Source organism: Geotrypetes seraphini, chromosome 1 (assembly GCF_902459505.1).
Source record: "Geotrypetes seraphini chromosome 1, aGeoSer1.1, whole genome shotgun sequence".
NCBI lineage: Eukaryota > Metazoa > Chordata > Amphibia > Gymnophiona > Dermophiidae > Geotrypetes > Geotrypetes seraphini.
In genome coordinates this window covers 346,165,346-346,185,365 of record NC_047084.1, presented here as the reverse complement: position 1 = coordinate 346,185,365, position 20,020 = coordinate 346,165,346, and the positions used below count along the sequence as shown (strand labels likewise).

Genomic DNA, 20,020 nt, shown 5'->3' with positions numbered 1-20,020 from the left:
ATCATTGTTCAATTCATTAGTATTGGTATTACAGACTGGATGTGCTTCCGGTTTTGCCGGAAGTTACACTGGAAGGAGGGACTCAGCCAGAAGATCCTGGAGCAGCTCTGTGTGTGATATTGCCTCTTCTACAAAACTTCTAAGAGGCTGGTAGGTCCACCTAAGAGGTGCAAAGGGGCCAACCCAGGGGAATCACAGGTTTGTCTAGGGATTATTTTGCCAGTTTTGACAAGCAATCAGAAACAAGGGAGGGTGTGAGGGAGGGGCCTGTTTAACCCACAAAAGAGAGGGAGAGGGGCTGCTGGACAGGAGGGTTGAGAAGGGAAGGGAGGCGACTCACGGCAGATCCATTGTGGGGACAAGGCCATTTACCGCTCCATGGGGTGGTGAAAAGCCTTGTTCCCATACCCGCGACAAAGAGCCAATTTTTTTCCCCCATTCCTGCGGGTTAGCCATGGGAAACATTCCCCATGTAATTCTCTACTTCTTAGAACCCAAGCCAGTCATGTGGATTTGATGAAAAAGATTTTCTACCCTTGTAACAATATTAAAATTAATTATACCTACAGTCTAAGGCAGGGGTGTCCAAAAGGTCGATCACGATCGACCAGTAGATAGCATGGGCAACGCAAGTCGATCGTGGACACGTGTTGCCTTTACGTTCTCCATGCTTCCCTAATGCAGCAAAAACCAAGCGTGTGCAACCACTGCACAAGCACTGGGCCCACAATCTCCCCCCCACCAATCAATTCTGACTTCAGAGAGGACGTTCCGGAACTTCCTCTCCAACGTCAGAATTGACGTTTGGGGGAAGGAAGGTTTGTGGGTCCGGTGCTGGCTTTTGCGGCATTGGGGAAGAAGGGAGAAATATGGGGGGGGGGGAGAAAGACAGATCGGAGAAGGTTATCATGCCGCTTTACCGGGCCATGGTGCGCCCTCACCTGGATTACTGCGTACAGCACTGGTCACCGTACATGAAGAAGGACATGGTACTACTCGAAAGGGTCCAGAGAAGAGCGACTAAGATGGTTAAGGGGTTGGAGGAGCTGCCGTACAGTGACAGATTAGAGAAACTGGGCATCTTCTCCCTCGAACAGAGGAGATTGAGAGGGGACATGATCGAAACATTCAAGGTACTGAAGGGGATAGACTTAATAGATAAGGACAGGTTGTTCACCCTCTCCAAGGTAGGGAGAACGAGAGGGCACTCTTTAAAGTTGAAAGGGGATAGATTTCGTACAAACGTAAGGAAGTAGTTCTTCACCCAGAGAATGATGGAAAACTGGAACGCTCTCCCAGAGGCTGTCATAGGGGAAAACACCCTCCAGGGATTCAAGACAAAGTTAGACATGTTCCTACTGAACACGGATGTACGCTGGTGGGCTAGTCTCAGTTAGGCACTGGTCTCTGACCAAAAGAGCCGCCGCGTGAGCGTACTGCTGGGCATGATGGACCACTGGTTTGACCCAGTAGCGGCATCTCTTATGTTCTTATGTTCAGATGGAAAGAAAAAAGAGGGGCAAGGAGAGAGAGAATGAAAGAAAGAAGGGGGAGGGAATGGAGTGTGTTGGTTGGCAGGGGGCAGGCAGGGAGAGAGGAAAAAAAAGTTGAACTCATGGAGATGTTGGTTGGGGAATGGAATGAGGTCTGGAGGAGAGGAAGCATGCAGGAGGCAGAAAGAAGGGAAGAAATATTGGATGCACAGTCAGAAGGAAGTGCAACCAGAGACTCATGAAATCACCAGACAACAAAGGTAGGAAAAATGATTTCATTTTCAATTTAGTGGTCAAAATGTGTCCATTTTGAGAATTTATATCTGCTATCTATATTTTGCACTATGGCCCCCTTTTACTAAACCGCAATAGCAGTTTTTAGCGCAGGGAGCCTATGAGCATAAGGAGCAGCTTGGGGCATTCAGCGCAGCTACCTGTGCTAAAAACCGCTATTGCGGTTTAGTAAAAGGGGAGGGGGTATATTTGTCTATTTTTGTATAGTTCTTACTAAGGTGACATTGCATATTTTTTTCCCAAATCTTTATTATTTTCAAAACTTACAGTAAGTGTAACCACAAATACATTTTATACATCAAAAACATACACTTAATATTCCATATTTTAAAGTCATCTGCCTTGATCTCTTTGAAAAAACCCCCAAATATAAATTATAATTAACATTTTCTCTACGTACAGAGTGCTTTGTGGATTTTTAAAAAAATTTTATTGTTGGTAGATCATTTTGACTTGGTCATTCTAAAAGTAGCTCGCAAGTCAAAAAAATGTGGGCACCCCTGGTCTAAGAAAAGATTAGGTTCTTACCTTTATAATAATCTTTCTGTTAGCAGGACATACGAGTCCTGCCTAATGGGTTTAACTTCATCCAATCGCAAGCTGGTGCAGAAGGAATACACTTTTTCTTCAGCTCCACCTTCTTTCCCAGAGGGCTGTACTGCATTGTGTCAGTTTGTATCAAAGCAGTCAATAACCATTACAATAGGAAACATAAGAAGGAGGGGTATGGGGACAGATCCTGGACCGCCTTCGAGCTCGTATCCAATTCCCAGGTCGCTAAAGTCTGCCTCAAGTTGAAATCCTGCAATTGTACCTTGGACCCTCTCCCCTCCTACCTATACGAGAAAATTCCCACACAAGCCATCTCATCTCTCACCAAACTTATAAATTCTGCCCTACTTTCAGGTCTATTTTCTGCAGAAATGGGACACATTGCCTTATCCCCACTTCTGAAAAAAGCGGATCTAGACCCCTCCACACCAGCCAGCTATCGCCCAATAGCAAATATTCCTCTCCTGACCAAGATGCTGGAGTCTATCATATCCACCCAACTCTCATCCTATCTTGAGAGATTCTCCATTCTCCTACCCTACCAACACGGCTTCAGACCCAACATTAGCACCGAATCCCTACTGGCCTCATTAATTTCAAAGGTCCAACAACTTCACTCTTGCAATAAGTTCGCTGTTCTTCTTCAATTCGACCTTTCTGTGGTTTTCGATATTGTCCATCATGATATACTAATTCTTCAACTTTCTGAAATTGGCATAAACTCAACAGTCCTAGATTGGTTCTCAAAATTCTTACGTTCCCGCTCCTACTTCGTTAACATGAATGGCTCCTCATCCCTCCCTTGGAAACCGATTTGTGGAGTTCCCCAGGGTTCACCTCTATCTCAGATTCTTTTCAATGTTTATATGTCCTCCCTGAAACTCCTCCAACTATCCCCCTTGGAAACACTTTACACCTACGCTGATGACATCCTTGTCCTCCTCTAGACCGACTCTAACCTCACCAATCTCTCTGAGAACATCTCTTCATGTATATCAAACCTCCAATCCTGGGCCCTCACCGTACAAATGAAACTAAACGAGACCAAAACAAAACTACTATGGCTCGGCCCAAAATTAGATCAGCTGCCCACCCTCATCCCACTTTCCTCTGGCACCACTTTGCAGCTTGAACACTCAAGCAATGTTCTGAGCATCATCATTCATTCTACACTGTCCTTTAACGACCACCTTAACTCCCTAGTAAAAAAATGCTTTTTCAATCTTCACATGTTAAGGAAAGTGAGATACTGCTTCCATCAACAACACTTTGCTGTCCTCGTTCAACCCATCATTCTTTCCAGACTGGATTACTGTAACTCCAACTACCTAACCTAACAAAGAAAAGCCTTCTTAGACTCCAGCGGATTCAGAACACCGCGGCTAAATTAATCTTTTCGAAAAGCAAATTCGATGTCTCCCTGCTTCTGTCTAAGCTTCACTGGCTCCCAGTAATCCTTAAGAGTTCACTACAAATGCGCCTGCCTAACCTTCAAGTTTCTACACGGCATCCTTCCTCCCCTTTTTCCACTATCTTGGAACTCCTCAAATCCCAACACCACCAGATCTACTCAAAAATTCAAACTATCCTTCCCCTCATTAAAAGGCATATCCCATGCAGGAAAATTAGGGACATCTCTCTTCTTCAGGATCACCGAACTCTGGAACAGCTTTACTATCCCGCTTCGGAGTCTGACCTCCCTCCAACTCTTCCGAAAACATTTAAAAACATGGCTTTTCTCTAAAATGTAACGACCTCTCCCTCTTCGATATACTAAGTCTCTCTAAACTTCTCTGTACCAAGTTCTTCTACTTTTCTTTGGAGTTCCTTTCTATATTAATTCCTGTAAACCATGCCGAGCTCTACTTCTGTGGAGATGATGCGGTATACAAACTTAAGGTTTAGTTTAGTTTAACTTCCCTGACAAGACACTTTTATTCTGCTCTGTAACTAGAATAACAATGTTAATCAAAACATAAAATAAGGTGGACCAAACAATCCACCTATCAGAGTGCAACCAGCACTAAAATTTATGGAGTCTGAATACCCTCAATTGCATTAGTAACGATAACGTGGCATTGTACTCCTTATATCTGACTGGCATGAGAACATCTCAAGTTCTGGACAGATATACTTGTTTTGAGACATTAAGCAAGTGAATGTTTACACTGACAGGGCGAGGCATCAGAACTCATATGCCCTAACAGAAAGAAAATTATTGATGTCAGAACCTAACATAGCATAGAGCATATGAGCCCTGACTAATGGGATGTATCAAAGCAGTCTCTGGAATCTAGGGCAGGATACTGACCTTAACACTGAGGACACGAAAGCAGAGTCTTTTTGTGCTGCCATGTCCACTCTATAAAACTTTGTAAAAGTTTGAAGTGTGGACCGTGCACCCGTTCTGCAAATCTCCTCGAGCAGAATCGCCCAGGCTTCCACCCATGAAGCAGCTACACTTCTAGTGGAATGTGGTCAAAGACATTGGTGGTGGTTTACCACAGCTAATGTGTGTTGACGAAATCGCCATTCATATCCATCTGGAAATAGATGCCTTAAGACACTGTCTAGCCTTGCCTGGCTGTACTGGTTAGGACAAACAGATATCGGAGAGCCGGAAGTCAGTGACTTCAAGATAACGGAGGAGAACTTTCTTCACATCCAGTAGTTTCAACACTTTGTCTTGTTTCTTCAAACCTGTGGACTGAAACACAGGCAGTCAGACCTCTTGGTTGACAAGAAAGCCAAAACTACCTTTGGCAAAAAAAGAAGGCACTGTTCACAAAGAGATCCCAGCTTCTGTAATCCTGAGGAACAGCTCCATGAATTAAAGAACCTGTAATTCCAAGACTCGTCTTGCCGAGACAATAGCCACTAAAAAGCTCTAACTAAGATCCAGAAGTCATGCCTTTCTGAGACTCTGCAAAACAATGTTAAGGTTCCATGACAGAAAAGGTTGTCTCACCAGAGGATGCAACTTTGGGTACTTCCTTCAAAAATCTGGCTATATCTGGATGAGAAGCCAGTGAAACCTCATCCACTCAGGCTCTAAAGCATGAAAAGTTAGCTACCTGTACTTTGAGGGATTCAACTGCTAGATCCTTCAAGTCCAGCCTGCAGAAATGCCAAGACTACTGAAATCGGAGCCCTGAAGGGTTCTACATTTTTCTTAGCACAAAGTTCAAATATCTTCCAGTCTTACCACATGCTGCAACTGTTGCAGACTTCTTAGCTTTAAGGGGAGTAGTGATAACCACCTCTGAATTCCCTTTCTGGGCAAAAGTTATGCGCTCAAGAACCATGATGTAAGACTAAAGCATTCCAGATTTTATATGGTTACCAGACTATGTGACAGCAAATCCCGATAAACTGGTAATTTGAGACCTTTGTCTCTCTGCAGATGCACTAGATCCACATACCAAGGCTGACGTGGCCAACTCAGAGCTACCAGAATTACCAATCCTGGGTGGAGAGTTATTCTATGAAGAACCTGGCCTATAAGGGGACATGGGGGAAATAAGTACAGCAGCTCTTTCTTCGACCACAGTTGTACTAAAACGTCCAGTCTGATGCTTCCAGACTCAAATCTTTGACTGAAGAATCAGTTTGCTTTCTTGTTCACTGCTGAAGCCACCAGATCGGCCTTCAGTTGTCCCCAGTGATGCACAATGCATTGAAAGGCAATCCAAGACAATGACCACTACCCAAAGTGGGTTTGTACATTTTCTACCCCTGCTATATGAGCCGCAGAGATTGCCAGCAGATGATGTCCACCCAATGGAGCAATAACTGTGCCTCAAACATTAATGGAGCATCTCTTGTGCCTCCATACCAGTTGAAATACACTGTGGCATTGTCTAAAAACATTCTGATGGTTTCATCTTCCAGGGATTTCTCCAGGGTCTAATGCTAACCGCATGGCTCTCAGCTCCAGCCTATTGACCATTTCCTTAGAGAGGAAATCCATCGGCCTTGAATCAGCCACTGCAATGAGCCCAGGCATATGTGGTCAGTATTACCTATGATGCTATCCAGAGGAGAATGCCCCTCGACAGACACTCTGGCCAAAGCCACCAATGAAAGCTGTGTTTCTTTTGTCCAAGCCAGATGCATTTAAAGGGGATCTATCTGCAGTGACCAGCGCGACAATAGGGTATCCGGGAGAGGACGCATATGATCCTTTGCCCAAGGAACCACTTCTATGGTTGCTGCCATGGACCCCAATACCTGGAGATAGTGCCACATAATAACACTGGCATTGTCAAGAGGTCTGAAATTTGTCTCCAGATCTGTTTGCATGGCTCAGGAATAAAAACATGGCCTTCTGTCGTACTGAAACAAATTCCCAAATACTCTAGGGATTGGGACAGTACTAAGTGGCTCTTCCAGAAGTTGACTATCCAACTCAGGTTCTGCAGCAGTTGAACCATTTCTGCATGACTTGGATGGGGCTGTGATCAACCAACTGTCCAAGTACAGATGCACCTGTATTCCCACCTTGTATAGATGTGCAGCTACCACAACCATCACCTTTGTGAATGTGTGTGGTGCAGCTGCCAGACCAAAAGATATGTGTGGAGAACCAAAAATGTATCCCAGAATGTGGAACCTCAGATACTTTCTGTGCACTGGGAAGACAAAATGCAGATAGACCTCTGTTAAATCCATGGAGGCTAGAAATTCCCCTGGAGCCACTGCTGCAATGACTGAACAAATGGTCTACATGCGGAACTGTGGGATTTTTAGTGCTACTTTGACAGACTTCAGACCCAGGATTGGTCTCAAGTTCTCTGAGTCTTTCTTGGGCACTATGAAGTATAAAGAGATCTACCTAAGCCTGATTCTTCAGGAGGCACGGGTTCCATGGCTTAGATGTCTAAGAGTCTTCTCACTGTCGCCTGGAATTTGATCACTTTCTCTGGTCACTGGTCCATAAACAGATCTGGGAGTGGGTGACAGAAATCGAGCTTGTATATTTCTCAAATGATGTGCAGCACCCAGCGGTCTGAGCAAATGTTCTCCCAAGCCTCATAATAAGCCGGCAACCTTCCACCTATTTGCAGAGGTACAGCTATTGACCTAGCATCATTGGGATTTCTTGGAGGCTGCTTTGGTATGAGAACCAGAGGATTGAGGTCACCTAGTACTTTAGAAACTCTTTCCGAATACTGAGCCTTGGAAATTAGCTCAACTTGACCCTGTACAGCATAGGTGTCAAAGTTGGTCCTCGAGGGCCGCAATCCAGTCAGGTTTTCAGAATTTTCCTGATGAATATGCATGAGATCTATTAGCATACAATGAAAGCAGTGCAGACAAATAGATCCCATGCATATTCATTGGGGCAATCCTGAAAACCCGACTGGATTGCGGCCCTCGAGAAGGGACTTTGACACTCCTGCTCTAGAGGCTTGTGGTCTACTATCAGGCAAAGCTTTAGGATGACAATCTGCTACACTGGCCATAAGGTCCAAAAAAACTCATGGAAGGCGGTTCTGGAGGTGGGAGAACCTTACATCTAGCCTCAAAAACCACCAAAAAATCAATCTAGAGACCCTCCCAATTTTCCCAGAGGCTATAAGGGCCTGTACTCACTGTGCCGTGCTGGGCTCGGTGCCTAAGGTGCAAGCCAAAGGTGCGCACCTTAGTGCGTGCCTTTGTGCAGCGACTGAAGTGTGACGACTGAACACGGTAACACACACCAAAAGAAAAGTCCACCAGGCCAACCTATACTCAGATCACATAATGAGAACCCCCAATCACACTAATCCTACCGCTACTATTTATCACCTGCATTGCTGCTACCAACTGTGCGCCTCCTATATGCAGCACCATCACCTCATGGCACCCCACACAACAACAAAGATTTAAACCCTTACACCAAACGATCAACAAAGATTTAAACCCTTACACAACAATCAACATCGACACCTCCAGAACATCATACCTATTCTTTGGAACAAACACAGTAAGAGCAATAAAGACAACAAACAAAAGAAAAAACCTCCTATCAAAGCAAACATCACTCTAAAGCCCATCAATCATCAACATACCAAACCAAACTATCACCACAATCCCATGCATGTATGTTAACGCAAGGTCAGTAGCAAACAAACTACTCCTCTTAAATGAATTAATCACAACCAATAACAGAGCTCTCTCCCATCACAGAAACGTGGCTAAAAGAACAAAATAGCCCAGATCTACTTCATCTGTGCCCGCAAGGAATACAACATACACCAGATCCCTAGGAAACACAAGTGAGGAGGAGGACTAGCAGTAATCTACAGAGACTCATATACCATCACAGAATTGGACTCATGCCATCCACTCAGACCTGGAATACATAACCTGCAAACTAGAGGACAAACCCAATTCCACACTAAACAACATAGGAATTCTTCTGTTCTATAGACCCTCAAACTCCCACTCAAACACTGTCTCCAAGTTATTAGAAATAGCATACCTGGCAGGCCAACACACCAACTTGCTCATCATTGGAGATGCCAACCTACCTCTCGAACTGACCAACAATAATGATGTCTCTAATGATGAAGACTGTCAAATCAATATCATGCCATCAGGCCCAACTCACGAAAAAGGACAAACCCTTGACCTGCTTGCTACTACCCCCGCCAACCTCAGCACAAGTATCAAATGGTCACCTATCCCCTGGTCTGTCCACTACCTTCTCAAATTCAATCTGAACCTCACAGTAGAAAACCATGCAAGCAAAACAGTAAAAGAAGTAAAACTAATACAAAAAAAATCCAATCCAGAACTCTTCTGGAGACAAGTAACGAACATCTCTGATCTCTCCCTCAAACAGCACCACAACAATGCTAGCAAACTGGAACAAGTCCATAATCAATACCTTAGATGTTCTCTCCCCCCTACACCCCCGCCAAACAATACAAAGCCGGACCTCCCCCTGGTACACATAATCTCTACGAGCAGAAAAACAACTATGCAGACAACTGGAAAGGAGATGGTGAAAGAACAAAGTGCCAAACCACAGAGCGTTATGGAAAGCAGCAATCAATAAATATAAATTCAACATATCAGGAGCCAGGAAATGCTACTACGTAAACACAATAGGAACTAAAAACACCACCAACAAAAAATTATTCCTTCTGGTAAAACAGCTACCCCCCCCCCCAAACAAAACACTACAGATCACTTCAACACACCCACAGCCCAAGAGCTGACAGATTACTTCCTGAACAAGATCAAGACTGTGCAAACAGAAGTAGCCAACAAGCCACCAGCACAAACACATTCCAGAAAAGCATCTGAACAATCCACCGTAACAAGTAAGACCGATCTCATCTGATCCATCTTCACTACCCTATCCATCTGACACACAAAAACTATTAGGCAAACTGGCTGCCCATTGCAGCCCCTTAGACAATTTCCCCCTACCTCCTCACATCAGCGCCCAAGGAAATTATCATATGGATCAACTCCCTCCTGAACAAATTCCTAAGCCAAGGATGCCTACCGGAAGCTCCAACTCCTATTCCTAAATCTTCTAACACAGATCTCACCACTCATCGCTGGCATCTCCATTCTTACCAAACTTCTTGAAACCCACATAAACAACTAACAGCTTACTAACCCAAATCAAACTGCTAAGTACAGGCTGACAGGCCATACTCCTTCAATTCGACATATCCGCAGCTTTTGACTCAGTTGATCATCAGTTATTCTTAGCAAAACTCTCTGAGATAGGGATAACAGATACGGTACTGCGCTAGTTCACTGACTTCCTCATGAACAGAGAATACACCCTCAAAAAGACGATGTATACTCCAACAACTGGAGGGCCTTCTGTGGAGTTCTGCAGGGTTCACAGCTCTCACCTACTCTTTTCAAACTATTCATGAGCTCACTCAGAGAAATCCAACTTGAAGATGAGAGCATACGCAGATGACATCTTACTCCTCATACTGGTGGCAGGAAACCAAACTGACACTCATAAGAAAATCTCTGATAATATAGAAAAAATCCAAGCATGGGCAACTGCTCAAAAACTAAAACTAAATGCCACCAAAACTAAAGTCCTTTATTTCCACAATGCCCAACAAACAGCACCAATGAGCATCACGCTCCAGTCAGGCAGCATACTTACTGTAGAAAACACTTCTAAAATTCTTGGCTGTATACTAGACTTCACATTATCCATGGAGTTGCAAGTATCCCATCTTCGAAAGAAAGCCCTCTTTACCATGAAACAGCTAAGACTCATCAGGCCATACTTCCACCAACATCACTTAGCCACCATTGTCCAGATGATGATTCTATCCCAACTGGATAACTGCAACTCCGCCCACCTGGTAATCAACGCCACCCTCACCCACAAAATGCAATCGATTCAAAACACTGCAGTAAGACTCATCTTTGGTCTGAAAAAATACGACTCCATTTCAACCCACCGCAAACAACTCCACTGCCTACCCATCACAGCTCATATGAAATTCAAATCAGCTAGTATCATGCATCACATTATCTACGGCAACTCAGCAGTTCCACTCATCAATCTCTCATGGTCCAGCTCACCCAGAATTCTTAACAGGATCCAATTGAACTTCCCCTCGACAAAAAATCTTAAGTACAAAAGAATCTTCCAGCCCATGTTCACCTTCCTAGGAGTTAAAATCTGGAATGAACTCACAGAGACTATAAGAACGGAAACCAACCACACCTTATTTCAAAAGAAACTGAAAACTTCATTCTTCGACAACTAAACTTCTAAGATCATCATAAGCATCTGACCTTTACTTATTTCACCTAAGTTTTAGGTTTCCTGTCCCCCTACTCTACCCTTTCCCTTTCTTTCCTCAAGTCGCCTAGAGCCTGATTAGGTGTGCGCGACACACAATTATTATATTAGATTACCTGCTTCAGATCGCACTGCAGCTGGATAGTAGAGATGACCCTTGCCTCAAACAAGTATATGCTCAGTCCAGGTCACTGCAATCTTCGGGCAACCAGTCAGGCCAAACCTGAATTGAGACCTCAGACCACATTTTAACCATTTAAAGCTTTTTTTCATGGTTTTAAGTTGATTTTTAGGTAGTCATGAAATCTTTTAAACATCAAGATGATTTTTAGCCGTTTTGATTTTGAGAAATTACATGTGTTATAAGTGTTTTTTTTTTATATATTTTCTCTAATCTTTAAAGTTGTTTTATATTTTTGGGCTCCATATTCTATTGATTTTAAGTTATCTATATTAAATACTCCACTACTTTTTTCACAAGTTTTACTGAGCGTTTCAACTGTTTTAGTTCACCAAAAATCATTATTATTCATAACATCAGGCTTTTCACTATTTAAGTCTGATTGCGTGCACATGCTTGCCTGTTTGTTGTTTGACAGAGGCTCAAGAGACTATGAATATGCTTTTTTTAGCTTTTAATTTTGCAGGTTTTGGGGTTTAAAAAAAAAAATCTTTACAGAGATTGTTTTTAATGAGCATACTTTGGAACATTATTAGTTTAGACATGCCTTTGTTTTTTGGACAGCATTGTATATTTGGATTAAGCTGTTCTTTTGCATCAGCTAGCCTTCATTCCTTGTGGAATATGTTTCTGATCCTAGCTAGGTAAGCCACCCCTTTTCAGATTTTGATATGTTTTTATAAAGTCTGTTTTATCCAGATGTTTTATTTAGATTGTTTTTTTATGACAGTTATTGAATATGCAAACATATTTTGTTTTATTGTCACAGTTAAATGCCATCGAAGCAGCCTTGTTTAGTGAAATACATCGGGCACTGTTGCTGAGAGCACCTTGAATAAACCTGACATTATCTCCAGACTGTCTACCGATTGTTTTATTCCACGTTGGATTCATTGGTGGATCGCTTTCCTTGTTGCTTTCTCACTTAAACAAGTGTATACTCAGTCCAGGACACTACTATCCTCAGACTGCCAGTCTGGTCAAAGCTGAACTGAGATCTCAGACCTCCCACAGAACTGCACACAGCAACATGGAAAGGAAAACATAGCGGGCAGCCGTCAAAAGTCCTCCCGGACTATTGCAGGGCCAAACAGCCTGTGCTCAAACGCCTGATAAATCAGGAGTAAGCCTTACTCCCAGGGGAACAATCCCCAAGCTAGTGAAGGCTGGCTACACGGATACCTTTATAGTTGCCCTGCCAGCAGCACACTGTTCAACAGAGGGTCTACATCTCCTCACAGGCAGAGCTGTCCAAGGACTGCTGGGAACCTTTTAAGCATTGCAAGCCTCAAAGTTCAGAATAAAAAAAATGAAAAACAAAAAATTCTCAGAACACCTTCCATCTCACTTGCAGAAGGAAAAAATTGAGGAGATGTGGTACAGCCTATTGGGGAAGGGGGTGGAGCTGAAGAAAAAAAATGTATGGTTCCTTTTGCAACAGCTCATGATTGGGGGAAGTTAATCTATTAGTCAGAATTTGTATGCCCTGTGCAACAGAAACAAATTTGAAGTACTTAAGAAGTTAGTTATCTGACTGCAGAATACTTTTCAAGAAGCATTTCTCTGTCTTTGTACTTTTCCCTTTTCAATATAATTCCTTAATGTCAGCAATACAAACCTGGAAGGGTGGTGGGGGATAGAAGAAAAAAATTGAATATGTAAACAGAATATGGAGATAAGAGGTAGAATGAAATATAAGGGTGGGGAGACATAAGTGACAAACAAAATAAAAAATGGGATGCCATGAGCTACAACGGAGAGAAAGCAATGAGACTGGAGACCGCCCTCTTTCAGTCTCTATAAAGCAGGAATACAGAATGAACAGTAGAAAAATATTTAAGAAAACATTTTTTTTATTAGGTCATTGTTGCCATAACAGATGCATTGAACTTTTAGTTTTTAAAACATGGAAAATAGAAAGAAAATGTAGCCTGGAAAAACACACAGAACTCTGTTTTAAAAATAAGTCACCATCTACATCCCTGGAAATTGTTTAAAAAGAGGCCTTTCTTATATCCTGGATAACCATTTTGCAAATAGACCATCTACTGCTACAGCATGCAGATCTCATGAATATTTATTGCAGATGACCTGTAAAGCAGACCTACATCACTCAATTTGGTATTTGGACACCTTTGGTGACTATTAATCTTCCCTATATCCCATTTCACTAGTACTTTATCAAAGTAGATTCTGATCTTCAATAATCAAACTATATGCTAAAATTTATATTTAGGGGTAATTTCTGCATGGGGCAACCACAAAGGTATTGTGATAGCCCAAAGTCTTTTTTGCTACATGATAAGCAAATACATAAGTTAAACACCTTCAGAGATTTAGTGATATGCACAGCTCATCGATATTGCTTAATCAGGGATATGTTATCTCTAAAACCTAAGTCTAAACAAAGACACTGAAGACTGTTCATTAAGCCTACATAGGCCAGTAAATTAGTTTCTTTAGTAAATATTTATAGTTTACTACAGAATTAGTAAAGATATTAACCTGGTCTTTGGTGAAATTCAGGGGGATAGTCAATTCTTGGTTTCTTTCTGTTATGAATATCATACTCTTCAGGTCGACGCCTACACAAATTAGACATCAGAAATTAAACAGAAAATGATATGAAAACAGTATACTTTGACATCCTACCTCAAATTTGGTTTGTAAACCACTGTATTCTGTGATTTTAAATGACTCCTCTGCTCATTCTAAGCTTCACATGCCTTACTAATTTGTCAGATACACAGATCTAATGTGAATTAAATAATCATGCAAGCAGAGTAACAATGCAATGGACCACCTTGTCTGTCAAGTCTGAACACTGCACATCCAAATAAACTCCTTTAAAGCAGGAAGTTTTCAACTTGTGTTGTGCCAGGAAAGCTTGAATATCTGAAGACTGCATTAAGTTGTACCCCCACTTCATTTCAAAATGTAAAATCTAAAAATTTACTATATACCTTACCTCAATAGAACTACAATCTCTCTTAAACACAACCTAAAAAGTAACCCACTGCATACACAAGACACAGCTGCTGAAAAAGCATTTGCTATCAACTTGAAAAGTAAAAAATAATGGAGCAGAGTTTACAGGGATACCTCTACTAGCTGTTCCTGTTTCTACAAAGGAAAAGCTTTCTAAAGTGTACAACATCCTACATTCTGAAGTAAAATTAAACCAAGAAATGATCCCTTATACAGGAAAGTTTTGGATCATAAAGCTTCATAAGTCTGACACATCCATTTGGCCACCCTACTCTTTTAAACTCCCACTCAAATATTAAAAAGCCCCCCCCCCAAAAAAAAAAAAAAAAAAAAAAAATCCCTAGGTACCTGTGCGTACCTCTTATAGAGGATGATTCAACAAACTACTGGAAAGGTGGTGAGATTCAAATCAGTGGTATTCTATGACAAATTACCACTAGAGTCCTATGGAAAATTTCCACAGACTATTAAAAGATTAGAGCTAGATCTTGTAAGCTACCAGTTGAACCCAGAGCTAGGGCGAGTACTTTAATTTTCTCTTTTAAAAAATTCAGAGTTTGTAGAGGGAAGCAACATCTACTTGTCAACCCATCAATTACTACAACAGCACTGAATTGGAAACAGAAAAATCCAAAGTGTGTGTGTGCAACTTCATTTTAGCTGAAATATTTCAAAAGAGGAGGGACCTTCCACCCTTATGTTCACTTTTTATATCACTAAATCCAACTAGAGTATCAGAACAAGGGCAGCTAACATTACAGGGAATCAACTATTTATAGTATTATTTCAAACTTAATACCGTAACATACTACATGTACTCAATCTAAGGATAAATATTGTGAATCCCAGTCAAAAGTGCTATCATTTTAATTGCCTAATTACATGATTTAAATTTTTGATCAGTTGATTATATTTTTAGTTGCTTCCCTGACTGTGCTGCTGAATATCCTCTGCTGCTGTGGCACTATGCGGTCAGTTAACTAGATAGCAACGATATTCAGCATAGTGGTAATACCGCTATGCCACAGCTATAGGTCAACTGCCATTTTGATCTTGGAACTGGCACAAGGCAGAAGCAAACTGGTAATCACTCCTGACTGACCTACCCTAGATCACCAGGACAACCTCAAGGTGGGTATGGCTTAATTCAAGCCATGTTCAATACTAATGGTATTCATTTTAAATCACAGATAACATTTCTGTATTAATCATAAATGTTAACATGATTAATCAACAGCACTAGTATAGATCACATTCTTATACAGTATGTAGGTTCTACAAATATAGGAAAAACAGTTGCATTACCCCATTTTAGATATACTGTATCATAGAAAAAATGAGACAGACAAGTTTGGACATGTCAAATTCTAATAGTCTGCGAAGGATTTGTCAACAGAGCTTTTTCTAAAATAACATGCAGGAAAGCATGTGTATGCACCAGTTAAATGCAGCAAGAATGACAATTTTACAACTATCTAAGACTAAAACATCAAAGGAGGTAACTACATGTTAGTGTGCCCACAGTTACATGTGTTAAGTTGGCTATTCAGAACTTAATTATCTACTTGCTCACAAATGTTTATGTATGCCATTTTAGAGGCCTCCGAGCGAGTGCTGAACTTGTGATCATTCAACACAATGAATTCTGGGAGGTGAGAAGACACTAGGGGATTAAGAGGGCGACCTCATCTAATCCCTCTCCTAAGGGGCATCAGAAAAATGAGCACTTTTACAAAGCTTATACGTACCCAGGAAAAACTATAAATCCAACATTGATCAAGGTGATCATAGATACACTCCCATTCTGAAATGGGAAAGACATGTGTTTTGGTCCTGCCTTATTCCCGTCCAAACCACACCCATTGTCATATGAATAAATTGCAGATTTATATGTGTAAACCCTAGCTTTCTAAAACTAGTTTTCTGATGATTATTCAACAAACATGTAAATGCTATTATTTAAATGGATAAATCAAATAGGAATTCTAAATTTAAAAGCCTAAAGCAATGAAAGAGCACAATCTTTTCCCTCTGGACCACAGCAAAAGCAGAAGGAAAAACCTGCATTGATAAAGTATAGCAACAAGATATAGAGATGGCTCTACTTGTGAATCATATGCACCTAATGCTGCCGCGATTATCTGCTGGTGCTTATGGTCCCAGTATTAGCTGCCTTGGGAAGGAAATAATAAAATATGTGAAGGGACACTCATTAAATAATATTAAACATGCCTTAATAAGACAGGGTTATTAAACTGCAAGCAAAAGATAAGCAAATGCTAGATGGGCACAGCCAATATTTAAAAGGCTTCTATGATTACCTAGTTTGTTGGCATTAATAAAAGGATGACATTAGGAAAACTAATACAGTACTTGTGCAGGGACCATTTAGTTCTTACAGTGAAATGAATTCACAACATTTATTAAAAAGGGAATAGAGAACACGTAACAAGGGTATGCAAAAGCACATTTATGAGCTACAGATAGATGGGCCATTTGGCCTTTATCTGATGTCATGTTTCTATATAATTCTCCATTTAACGAATGCAATGTAATTGTGTTTAACTTGAAGATTCATCTTTGTTCTGTTCTCGCTGGGTACAAGATCACATACCTTTTCTAGCTAACCTACAAAAAACACATCTGTTTTAGGGTGATAATTTAGTGCATGATTAGATTGTAAAATTCCTCCATGGTTAGAAAGATGGAGCACCCTGAGCATGAGCAACACAGCAATGTCTTTCTTTGAATGCCAGCCACAAAAATCATGAATAATGAGTGTGGCAGATTAAATCTCTGCACTAAAATTAAGTGTTCCCAGCACCCAGTAGATTATGTAAGTTTACCTAGTAAGCCGCATGACACAAATACCTTTTGAAAATTGGAAGCATCCTTGTTTATAAATGCTTCTCAATAAGGTATAATTATTTCTGATTACTTCTCCCAGAAATGCAGCCAATGTTATGACCTTAAAACATCAGGATATCAAGGCAATGTTTGATGCACATGATTCACCAGTGATATTCATTTCTACAGCTTATCACTGCATATTACTTATGAGTAGAAAAGAAACTGTGCTTGATTACTGTGGTTTAGAGAAGATTTCAGAAGAAAGTTACACTCTGCTTTATGACTTTTTCAGCAGACCATTAGAAACGTTTGCTTGAAATTCTTGGACACTGTATACACCATCATATTTCTTACACGGATGCACCATTTTAAACTAGGTATTGAATATTAAGTGATTTTGCATAAAAAAGTAAAAGTGTCTGTTTTAAGCACCTGGGGTAAATGATAGCTATGGAGAGTTGCTTTACTGCAGCAATAGTTGCCCTGTTCTTATATTCTAGGTTTTTCTAGTTTAATGACATCCAAGGTACACAGAGATGGGAGATCCCTCTTATTTTCCCTTCCTTTTTGCTAGCTGATTTCTCTATATGGCATATATTTTCCTTTACATAAGTTTACCTAGCAAGGCAATATATTTTCAGTTGAAATATTTCAGCCAAGAAAAAAGGACGAAGTGTTTAGGGGGAGGGGAATGGCAGCACTAAGTGCTTTAACATTTTTATTTAGCATGCTTTGATTTCTGACTACTTCCTTCCTCATTGCTCTGATCTCTCATTCAAGACAAAACAAATACTTGTCTCACAGGAAAGGATAACCAGGAGATAAACAGTTCTAAAAGACAAAATGAATAAAAGATATTAATATGCCTGGTATATTAAACTGCCACTGCCTAACTGAAAAAGATGGCCAATGTAAATAATTACTTTTAAGGCAATACTAAATACTCAAAATGCTGGCATTTCCTTTGTATGCCACATACATTTCATAAGCAATAATGAGTAGTCTAATTGAAAGCATTTAACTTGACCAATTAGCAACAAGTTTAGCTGATTCAACATAATGAATCTTCATTAGGAGCATTAAAACTTTCACTTAATGACTGCATTTTGACTACCTATCAATTGTAAACCAGAAACACCTTTCCTTTAAAATTAATTTCAGTTTTGGTTCATCTTCTGAGCAGAAAACTATAGCAAGCTACAAGTATAGCAAAATGAAATTATAAAAATTAAGTCTGGTGTAAAGAGGAAACATACCGCTTTCTTGTAGTTTTTCGAGTGCATTTACGATCGGTATAAAATATGACAGTAACAGTTCATATAGTAGTCCAACTAATGATTTTAAGCTGTAAGCCACACACACAAATGGAGGCCCTGGCAGGCATGAGAATGTGTGGTGGTGGGAAATGTATACAACAGTAGTCCATTATAGAAGTTTGTTTTTGTGTTTGTTTTTTTAAGAAAAAAAAACCTTCACTTGTATAACCTTTAGTGCACTTGCAAACCTCTTATCTTAGAGCTTCAGAGATTTCTTGCTGCTCAGTCCATTTACCCCACAGAAAAGGGGCTGTCAGGTTTCCTCCTACCTATACAAGGATGTCCTTTTAAGCAAGGGGAAATTGTGCTGGAGCTCTCTACCTACCAGTAGCCGTTTCCACAAAAAGGAAACAGCAATGGTCGCATCTGAAACTATAAATCCAAAAAAAAGTCTTTAGCAGAACATTTTAGATAATATCTGTATGAAAATGGCTATACAGGGAGAAGTATCTGGCAGAAAGGCTATCAGTTCTTTGAAAGACGCTTCCAAATTCTGTTAACATCTTACACCCCCTTTTTTTCCTGGTAAATGCTGTTAAAAGTTCATAAATCATGTTGATCCTCTACAACACTTAAAAGTCCACAGGCACTGCCAGCATCTGGAAGAATTGTACAGACACAGCAACAGCCACTCTGGTTTGTTGCCGGGTCTCCAAGGGCCACTCGATCCCCTTTGGAAAGAACCTATCCTCAGGAGCTCAGGAAGATGTGAATTCATTGTGGTTACATGGTTAGAGAGCATTTGGCAAAAGGGGTTTATACATCACGGTGATCTAATTGGAAACAGTCCCAATAATGCTCCTCTTGAATAAAAGATAATTTTTTTTTTTTTAAAAAAAGAAAAGAATCTTTAGCTCCTCAAACTGAGGTGTCATCTTCTGTAAAGATATCAGTGATCCTTTATAAAAGTCCCATATCTGATAAGCTTTATCCAGAGATACACCTGAAAGAAAAGGCTTTAACAAGAAATTAACTTTAGGCATATGGCTGACTTTCTCTGTCTGCCTAGTCATAAATCAAAAGTCTATCTAATGGCTTTATTTATTGCTCTCTTTATTTAAAGAATCAAGACTAATCTAGACTAAGACATCACTCCTTTCAATTAGCTTGTTCTTTCAACAAGAAAGATGCCCCTTAGGTCTTGAAAAATGACAGACTTGGGGTATGGGGGAGGAACAGTATGAAATCCTCAATGAAGCCACAAACTAGTCCATGCAGCTTGATTTGAGGATTTTCCTCTCTTCATCATCATCGCAGGAAAAATGCTTGGTGACTGGTACTCTTCCATCACGTTATTCCGATACACGTGCCTACTATCAGTCCAAAGAACGTTTCTAACCTTCCCACTTCCCGCACTGGCTCTCGGCGTGACGGACGTCCTCTTGATCGGGGCTGAGAGTGCAATCTTCTCTTGTGACGTATTTTGTGAATGATCTGATACAAGTCAATTTTTTCATCCGGAGGGAACAGAAGACAAAGCTGAGTCCCACATTCACCCTCAATTTCCTGAAACAGCAAAACAATTACTTAAAGAATAAATCAGAAAAATACATTTTTAATAAGA

The 20,020-nt window shown here is 40.7% G+C and overlaps 1 protein-coding gene across 8 annotated transcripts in view; it reads right to left on the bottom strand.

Annotated features, from left to right (window-relative positions):
• Window positions 1-20,020, bottom strand: part of YTHDC1 (YTH domain containing 1) — a 397,408-nt gene that overhangs the window by 71,032 nt on the left and 306,356 nt on the right. For all 8 annotated transcript variants that reach the window (XM_033963055.1, XM_033963075.1, XM_033963093.1 and 5 more), the window contains 2 exons: window positions 19,796-19,962; window positions 13,808-13,887 (listed from right to left, as the gene is read on the bottom strand). In XM_033963055.1, the coding sequence (XP_033818946.1) occupies window positions 13,808-13,887; window positions 19,796-19,962 (247 nt within the window). The remainder of the gene's footprint in view (window positions 1-13,807; window positions 13,888-19,795; window positions 19,963-20,020) is intronic.